This window comes from Mustela nivalis, assembly GCF_964662115.1.
Source record: "Mustela nivalis genome assembly, chromosome: 7".
NCBI lineage: Eukaryota > Metazoa > Chordata > Mammalia > Carnivora > Mustelidae > Mustela > Mustela nivalis.
The window spans coordinates 77,262,240-77,271,233 of record NC_139026.1 but is presented as its reverse complement, the minus strand read 5'-3'; the positions used below and the strand labels follow the sequence as shown (position 1 = coordinate 77,271,233).

Genomic DNA, 8,994 nt, shown 5'->3' with positions numbered 1-8,994 from the left:
CAAGAAAATATGATATTATTGGATTTCTTTACCGTGGCAACACTTCTTACCCTAGAAATAATTTCCAAATGTTAAAGAATTTAGTGTTAGATTCATGGGTAAGTGTTAAAAAATATATCATCTATCCATTTTTATTATCATTTTCTCAGCTATATTGTTTTATATTGGAAATGTTTGTCATATTGTCCACATTTAAATACATCAAAAAATACCCTAAATAAAAAGTGACAGTTATCCCTAAAATACTAAAATGCAGCCTAACTAAAATAACACAAATTATTCATAAATGGTTGAAATCTCTTTTCCCTTAAGAGTTTAATAAGCATCAAAGTTTTACTGCTATTATATTTTAATGGTTGAAAGTTACTTTCTTATTTTAAATAAACAGCAACAATTTTGAAATCACATCCTATTATAGTAACATTATAACATATTTACAAGTAAATACATGTGTAAGTTTTAAACACTACAGTAAATAAAAAAAGTTAAAACTACGTCAGAAAATTTAGGCAGAAAAAAGTTTAGGATGGCTTTCATTAAGAAGCATGTGATTTATTTCCTAAAATTAGCTTATGGTTATATAGTATGATTTTTCTAAGTCATTCACTTCATCCTATACTAAAAACTTCATTCAGTATACATTTATTTGACATTTACTATATATTTATGAACTTTATGGATATATGGCGGGGGCTGAATTATTTCTGAAATACGACTAGACATATGTCAGGCTAAAATAACCAGAGTCATGACAAATACTGTTCTTATTTGAAATGAGGACAAAAGACTAAATCACTTGGTTTATTAAATCTAAAGCCACAAATACAGAAATCCTAACTTTCATGTTAAATGCTTTTTCTACAAGTTCCTAAGTCATATTTAAATTTCCATTCAAAAAAGCTTTTTCATGATACTTTTTTGTTTCACTTAAAAAAATTCTAATTGCCTCAAAGATAATAAATGCTCTCAACCTAATCAACATGAATTCATTTTTCCTATCAGTATTTTACTTAAATACTAAAATAACTAAAATAACTGTCCACTAACAATGAGGCTCTCTTTTCTTTTCCTCTCCTGTCTTCAGCAATTATCAAGAAAAAAATAAAAATGTCAAGCATAGTTGCCGTTAAATTCAAACTAGAAATATACTACATTTAGATATTTATCTATTAGAAATAAACTATATTAAAGCTACTTAAATTAATGTACTTCATGACAGACTAAGCATGTTCCAGAAATAACTTTAAGAGGAGGAGGAAGAGGTCAGACAGCTAACACAATTTATCTTACCAAAATGACATTCTATGTTTAGTAAGCTCAGGAACATTGTATTTCCAAATAATTTTAAAACATAAGATACATTAAAAAGATCCCTAGGTATCCACTAAAAGAAAACATAAATATGTGAGGAAACACACAGCACACTGCAAGCTTACTGATACCATAGAACAGAAATACTTTTTATCTATGGAATTTCATGTAAGATAGAAAAAGTTCAAAAAGATTTATTACAAGGCTTAAAAATGTATGGACTAAATCTTTCTATGACATTCTTTAAAATAATCCTACTTAAAGATTTCAGTAATAATTGCAAGGCTCCACAGCCTGTCCAACATATCAGTACTTTTCTTAAAATAATCATCTTTTAATCAAGAAATTCAATTACATTTAACTTCTTAAAAATTCATGTCAAAAATATGTACTCAATAATTCTTGAAAAATATTCAAAACACAAATGCAACTTAGGATGTTTCTAAAAGCTACACTCCACAGCACCTTTTAATTCACAGTATTCTTTTTTTTTTAAATGTTAAGTACTGTATTTTATATACTTTATAGAAAACAAGGAAGGTTAACCTGTTTCTCTCTGAGTGTGGATTTCCTCCAAACAATCTCTTAAAATAGCAGGAATTTAACACTTACAAATAAACTGGAACAGTGATTCCCCCAATCTATGGAGTGGAATGGTCTTCTCATGTTTGTTAGAATGGATTAGAGGGAAAGTTTTTGCAACTCAGAAATATTCTTAATCACAAAAGTCTTGCATTAATAATAACAGATAAGGAAGTTATTTATTTTGATATCCTGGAACTCAGACCTTCATTATAATATAATAATTTCTATGTGTTTTCTTACCTAATTACCAAAAAATAAAATGAGTAAAGACATCTGTCAACAATCACTGTTACAACCAGAGTCAATCTACTTTCTAAGTACTGAACAGAATACAAGATTGCCCTGTACTTATTACTTAAGACTGTACCTGTAATTTTCACCTGTACAATTTTATATTTGCAAATGCAGAATACTTTCCACATCTACCCACTGTTTAAAACCCAAAGCACAATCCAACATTAAAGACAAAGTAATTTTTTCACAGTTATTTTTAAGTTTACAAATGTAAAGTGAGATTAAAAAATAAATTGTATTCACAGTTCTGTTTTCATGTCAAAATTAACATGTCCGAATAATACTTTTCTGTAACGGAATGACAACACAATGAATGTACAAGAAATAGTAGACACAGAATCCAAAGATTCACACAAAAAATCCTATCTAAGAGGTAGCTCCCTAACCTACAAAATAAGATTAGATCAAATGATTTCTAAAGTTCCTTTCAATTCTATTTTGGATAATGGAATCAAATACCAATTACCTTTTCTTTTGTAATTACGTTATCTCAGAATTACCTTTCAGTAAAGACATAATTTAAAATATCTCAGCAAAGGAATTATTTCCTACTAATTTTATTTATCCTAAAATATACTTTGGTAACTTCAGTGGGTGAAAAGTATCCCACAAAAAAGATGTTTACTTGGAACCTGTAAATGTGCCCTTGTTTGGTAAAAGGGTCTTTGTAGACTTAATTAAAGATCTCAACATGAGACCATCCTGGATTAGGGTAAACCCTAACCAATGACATTATCTTTATAAGAGAAAGACCATGTGAAGACAGAGGCAGAGATTGGAGTGCTGCATCTGTAAACCAAGGAACAGCAAGAACTGCATGCTAGATTCTCCCTCAGAGCCTCCAGAAGTAACCAGCCCTGCCAACACCTTAATTTTAGACTTCCAGCCTCGAGAGCTATGACAGATATTTTTAAGCTACCAAGTTTGTTGTTATTTGTTACGGCAGCCATAAGAAACTATACAGTAATGTATTTTAGAATGAAAATCCCTTTTAAAAGGTATTATCATCAACACATTTTACCTTCGTCCATCATACATTTCATACTAACAATTAGCGAAAGGGAAGCATGGTTGGCTCAGTCAATAGTGTGCCACTCTTGATCTTGGGGTCATGAGTTCAAGCCCCACATTGGGTGTAGAGATTACTTAAATAAATACTTAAAAAAATAATTAGTGGGGTGCTTGGGATGCTCAGTGGGGTAAGCACCCAATTCTTGATTTCAGTTCAGGTCTCAAGGCTGTGAGACTGAGCCCCACATCGAGCTCTGCACTGGGCATGGAGTCTGCTTAAGATTCTCTCTCCTTCTCTTTCTGCCTTCCCTTCCCTGCATCCCTCCTCCAGCCACTCACATGTGCATGCACGCTCTCTCTCTCTAAAAAAAAATAAATAAATAAAACAAAAGTAAAGAGTTAGTGAAAGGGGTTGATCATTTCTAGTCTTTTAACAAAAATCAACAACTTAATTACAAGATAAACTAGATGAGCTTCTAATTTATAACATTATCTTTGTGAGTCTATTTTGCCTTATGATTAAAATTATATTTACTGAAATGTTAAGTAACCTTTCAATCAAGAATATTACCTGATCATTTGCAAATTTTTTCAAATACTTTGCCTGCTATTGCTTTCTGAAGAGAATTAATAAATAAGTTTCAGTACTATAAAGCTCAGTTTTCTTAAACTAATACTTACAAATTTTTTTCCAAACTTTTTGAGTGGCCAGCAGTACCAAAGGGATATCATGAAGTAACTGTAAACAATTTCATTTTGCATTATTTAGGCTTATGGAGCAAGTCTTAAACTCTTCTCAGTTCTTTACCACTTCCTTGGATTTATTATATATGTTTAAAACACATATATCTGATGTTTAAAACACAAAAAATCTGATGTGATCTGTGGACCACTATTGTCCCCAAAAGAAAGTTCATTATTTTTACCTGTTCAGTTGTTCATTGTGGAGATAGTCTAAATAAGTCTATTTTTAGAATTCAATATATATCTCCGATGTTACCACATAAACCTCTGAATGTCCTGACTATTTGGCCACTGGAAAGTCTTGTTCAGGAAGACGTAAAAAGTTAGGAAATTAACAACTGCATAGCAACCCAGTTCACAAACAAGCCTAGATATAGGTGGCAGAGGTATGTTAAGCCTATAAATAATATAAGGTAAAATGAAGTAACGAAATTCTAGCAGTTTCTGAGGTACTGTAACAGTAAACAAGCATATGAAAAACATTAAATTCCAGAAAATTGACTTTGATTTCAATGAGTCAGCTATACTCCAACCAGCAAATATATATATTGGAACTAACAAGTATTTCACAATCTCGTATCTTTGAAAAACTCTTTTCCACACATAGAATGTATAATGTCTATTATCTGCAAGCAAGTATTTATGAGCATAAGTGAATTTCCAAACTAAAAATAGAGAGACTAAAGTAATCACAAAAAACTGAATTCTACGTTTCCAAACTAAGCTAAGAAAAGCCCTAATTTTGCTAGGAGACAATAGGTGAGGAAACGAAAAAAAGAGAGTAAAAGAGAAAAAGTAAAAGAGTTGAGGAAAATGTAGACAGGCTTCATGACTACTTCGATCACCAATAACGATCCCACCATTAACAACTACAAAAACACAAAACAGAAACATTAGAAGGATGTAGGGCCAAGTCAAAAGGAAAAGCATACTCAAGTTCTTAAAGGACATGGAATAAGCCAAAAGAAACTGAAAAATTTTCCTGAATTCTGAAAATGGTCCTTTAATAGGGGGAAGCCTCTCCTCCTTTTTCTTTTGTAGCTCAGTTTTCCAAGCTTCAGTTAATTTTTGTGCAATGATGTTTCCCGCGCAGAAGACAGCCCAGATGATATTAGTTTGACGAAACATGAAGCCACAAAATCCAAGCAAAGCTGAAGTTTTATGATTTCCATAAAGACACATCAAATAAGCAAAAAGAGTAAAAAACATGGATCCTGCTTCTGTATAATAAAGAAAGTTAAAAAAATAGAGTGTGGGAAATACTGCTAATGTTAATGTTGACAAGATTCTCTGGACACTTGAGGCAGCCTAAGGGGAAGAGAAAACACATGTAAAATTATTTTCACAATAAATATGCCATTTCTGCTAAGCTAACACAGAGATTAATTTTTTAAAAATCTATCTGAATCTTAAGTAAAATTATTTAATATTAATCTTATTTCTAGTTTTGCAATATACATTTGTAAGGATGCTTTCTGGTAACTTTTAGTTATAGCAATAGGTTTGGAAGCCATGAAGACAATACACGTGTATGGCAAAGCTTCTATGTCCTGAAATACTTTGAGTCATTCAGCAAATAGTTAAGGAGTTACTGTATGGAAGACACTGAACTAAATAAATACTATAAGGAACATGCTGATGAATGGGACATGGGGCAATGATTTCACTTCCCTGAACTTTAATTCGTAGTGCCTCCAGTGAGCATTCGCTTAGCCATCATCATCAATTTCTTTTAAAGATACCCCCTTCTAAACTCTACAGTAGAGAGAATGTAAATACACATTATCATTTATACTACTATACCCAACGATCTTATTGTTTCATGATGAACTTTCAGGGTTTTTCCTGAAAATAGTGAGCCCAGTCGAAAGCTAAACACTTTTAAACTTTTTAATTAAAAAAAAAATTTGGTGTTTTTCAGACTATTTCCCATTTTGAAAGCATTCTTATCTCCCGAAATTTTATTCTCCACTTAATTTAAATCACCAATCAGACCATGCCATTTTCTGGGTTAAAAATAAAGGCTGTTCACCACTTACTAGATAACATTCAAATCCTTTCTGTGACACACAAAGACGTTCATGACTTCACCCCTATTTACTTGTCCAGCCTCACGTCCTTACACGTTATAATCTAGGTATTCCAAAAAGCAATCCTCTCTGCATCTTGTTGCTCAACTCCTCTCTACCTTTGCTTGTGCTTTTTCTACTGTCAGATTTCATTCCCCATCCTACAGTCCTGTCTGTTCACCAAGATTCAGCTCTGGTAGCATCTTTTCTGTGAAGTCTTACCCAATGCCACCCATACATCTTCCTGCCAGTCAGCCTGCAAAGTAAGTGCTCCTTTACTCCTCTACTCCTTCTGTGTCCTCATAGCATCTTTTACCTATCTCCCTCTCCCAATTTATACTATTAGTATCATTTAAGCTAAAAATAATTATTATAATTATTGAGTCCTTACTATTCTATTAGGCATTGTTCTAAACACCTTCCACTTATTAAGCTCCTGTAGACCTTACAATCCTGTGATGCGGATTCTATATTATTCCCATTTAACAGATGAAGACAAGGCATCACTAGGGGGAACCTGCTGAAAGTAACACAACTTGTAAATGGACAGAATTCAAAGTTAGGCAATCCACCTCAAAATTTCTGAGGTAAATGTAGGTATTCCTGTTTTTCCTAGTGAAGATACAAGTTTGGTAAAAACAACAACAAAACCTTATCTGTGGTCTTAGTGCCTAGCACACATAACAAGCACAATAAACATTTACTGAACTCATCTGATTCACAAACATTTATTTCAGGTCTTATAAATAAGTAAGTTACTCAAATATTTAAATACAGATTTCTTCCAAAACAGGGGTAGAGGGATTGCTTTTTAGCTTAACAAAATATTAACACAATGAGTAGAAGATACTTTTCACCAAATCTCATAAAACCAATTTATCAAAATGGTGCACCTGACTACACCTAAACTTGCAATAAATTATTTTGGAAACATACCTTGTGTCTGGGTTGGACCTTGCGGAAAAGCAAATACAGCAAATAGAAGTTGCCGACACTGAACAGAAGATTAACAAATCTGAGCATTCCAATGGAGCAGACGACATGTTCTGACCATCCAAAGATCCAGCTGGCAGGTTTGACCACTCCAACTGACAGCAGGTATAAGCCAGGTAACGTAGTAATCATGGGATCCCACTTAAAAAAGGAAAGCCAACAATGAAGCAAGAGCAAGATGAAACACTGACAGGACCAACACAAGGAGGTCAAGCCCAAAACCGTCTCTCCCGACAATCAGACATCGTGAGAAGTTGTTCTGTGACCCAGTGGTTAGATAAGACCTCAGCAGGTCAAGGGTCTCCTCTAAAGAAAAGCTGTGCTTACATTTTGCCTCTGTACCTGTTTTGTGCGGAGGTATCTGTCCTCAGTAGGCAGCAATAACTTAAAATCAGTTTCCATGTCCAAGACCTACCCTGCAGACACCCTGAAGAGTGTTCTGGTGACTTCCAAGTGTTCCAGTTTTGAAGTGAGGAAACATTGGCTGGAACTCTTAAGGTTTTGGAGAAAAAGAAGCATCCAAAGAGATCACACCCCACGCTCTATAATGATAGCTAACATGTACTGAGCCAAGAATTGTGCCAAATCCTCTGTATTTAATCCTGCAAAATGCCCTACAGTAGATCCTGCAAGAACTTTCTCAGATGAGTAACCTGAAACTTAAAAAATGTCCAAGGTCAGGTAACTAGTAATTGCAGCACAAAGATCTAAAATCAGGTCTTTAACCACAGACTTTATATTTTTAGCCATTATTCTATATTGCTTTCCCAGAAAAGGAAGGATAATACATCTACTTTATTTCTCTTTATATTTAGGAGGCCAAGCATGTATTCCAACATGATGCCGCTTCGCTGGGTGCCACTTTACCCAGTTAACAGAAGGTTCTAGAAACCCCCAGGACGGAATGAACGGAACTGGACACTTCTTGGTGGCTGAAGGTCCCGCCCACTCCTCCACAGTATCCCATACTACCCACTCCCTATGGTACCACAGAGCGAAGCCCTCAAGTGAACTACAGTGACGTTTTCTGTCATTTCCAAGGGGCAGCCCATTGCCTCTGATCTGGAGATTGGGGAGAGCCGCTAAGAGGGAAACAAACGTGTGTCGCGTCTGGGTTGTACCCTGCGGTAAAGCAGACACATCAGTTCATCCCCCAAAACACCACTTCCTGGGACACAGATCTTCTTCTGCTGATGGATTAAACAGATTCTTCACGGACCTCGGGGACAGGAACAAGAGATTATTACCCAGTTCCTTTCCTATTCCGAAGCTGGAAGGGTAGATGGAGGTACCAAAGGGATAAGGGTGGAAGAAAGGGGTGGGGGTGGGGGTGGGGGTGGGCCCTCTCCGGCCTCTCCGAGGGTGGGGGCACAGGTTGGGGACCCCACCTGCGAGAGGGAGAAATGGCCCTCACAGTAGCGCTGCGCCTGCGGGAGGTGGAAGATCTCGTCCATGTAGGGCTCTCGCAGCGCCCGGCTGAAGGCGGAGAAGAGGAGACAGGACACTAAAAAGGTGCAGCTCAGGGCAGCCGAAAAGTAGTAACCCTCGAGCTGCGCCATTCCTGCCCCCATAGCCACGGCCCAAGAACCGAGTCCTGGAAAATCTGTTCCGGGTTCCCGAGCGTGGGAACTCGAGCTGGGAAACTCGGGCTCGAAATGGGCGCGCAAGGCGGGACTGGCCGGACAGGACTGAGCACAGCCGGAAAGCAAAGGATGCTGGGAGAGCGCGGACCCTGAGCTTCCGGAGAGATCCGGTCACTGTTTCCGGAGTGACGAGTTTAGGTAACGGACCGGGCCGTTGGCCTGTCAATCACGCTGCGCAGGGCTCCCTGGAGTGGTCAGAGCCACCAGAAGGGGCGGATCTCGGAGTGCCCGGCCCCGCAGATTCGCGGCTTGACGCTTTGAAACGAAAGCTGCCGCGATTTAGCCCCTAAATTGCATTTGGCTTTTTTCTTGCTCATTCCCATCCCTTACCAGGAGATGGCGTC

At 36.4% G+C, this 8,994-nt stretch overlaps 1 protein-coding gene across 1 annotated transcript; it reads right to left on the bottom strand.

Moving 5' to 3' along the window:
• Positions 1 to 287: 287 nt before the first annotated feature.
• Positions 288 to 8,747, bottom strand: LOC309869476 (dol-P-Glc:Glc(2)Man(9)GlcNAc(2)-PP-Dol alpha-1,2-glucosyltransferase). The gene is made up of 3 exons (XM_082740710.1): positions 8,396 to 8,747; positions 6,951 to 7,148; positions 288 to 5,253 (listed from the first exon to the last, which is right to left on the bottom strand). The coding sequence occupies exons 1-3, from the start codon at positions 8,576 to 8,578 to the stop codon at positions 4,198 to 4,200; spliced, it is 1,437 nt and encodes a 478-aa protein (XP_082596836.1). The 5' UTR covers positions 8,579 to 8,747; the 3' UTR covers positions 288 to 4,197.
• Positions 8,748 to 8,994: the final 247 nt, after the last annotated feature.

Excerpts from the sequence above, each read along its gene's own strand:
- LOC309869476 (XM_082740710.1), bottom strand. The coding sequence starts at position 8,578 with ATGGGGGCAGGAATGGCGCAGCTCGAGGGTTACTACTTTTCGGCTGCC. Across the intron at positions 7,149-8,395 it reads GCCATTTCTCCCTCTCGCAG|TGGGATCCCATGATTACTAC; the intron begins GTGGGGTCCCCA and ends TCCTTTTTTAAG. Across the intron at positions 5,254-6,950 it reads AGGTCCAACCCAGACACAAG|GCTGCCTCAAGTGTCCAGAG; the intron begins GTATGTTTCCAA and ends TCTTCCCCTTAG.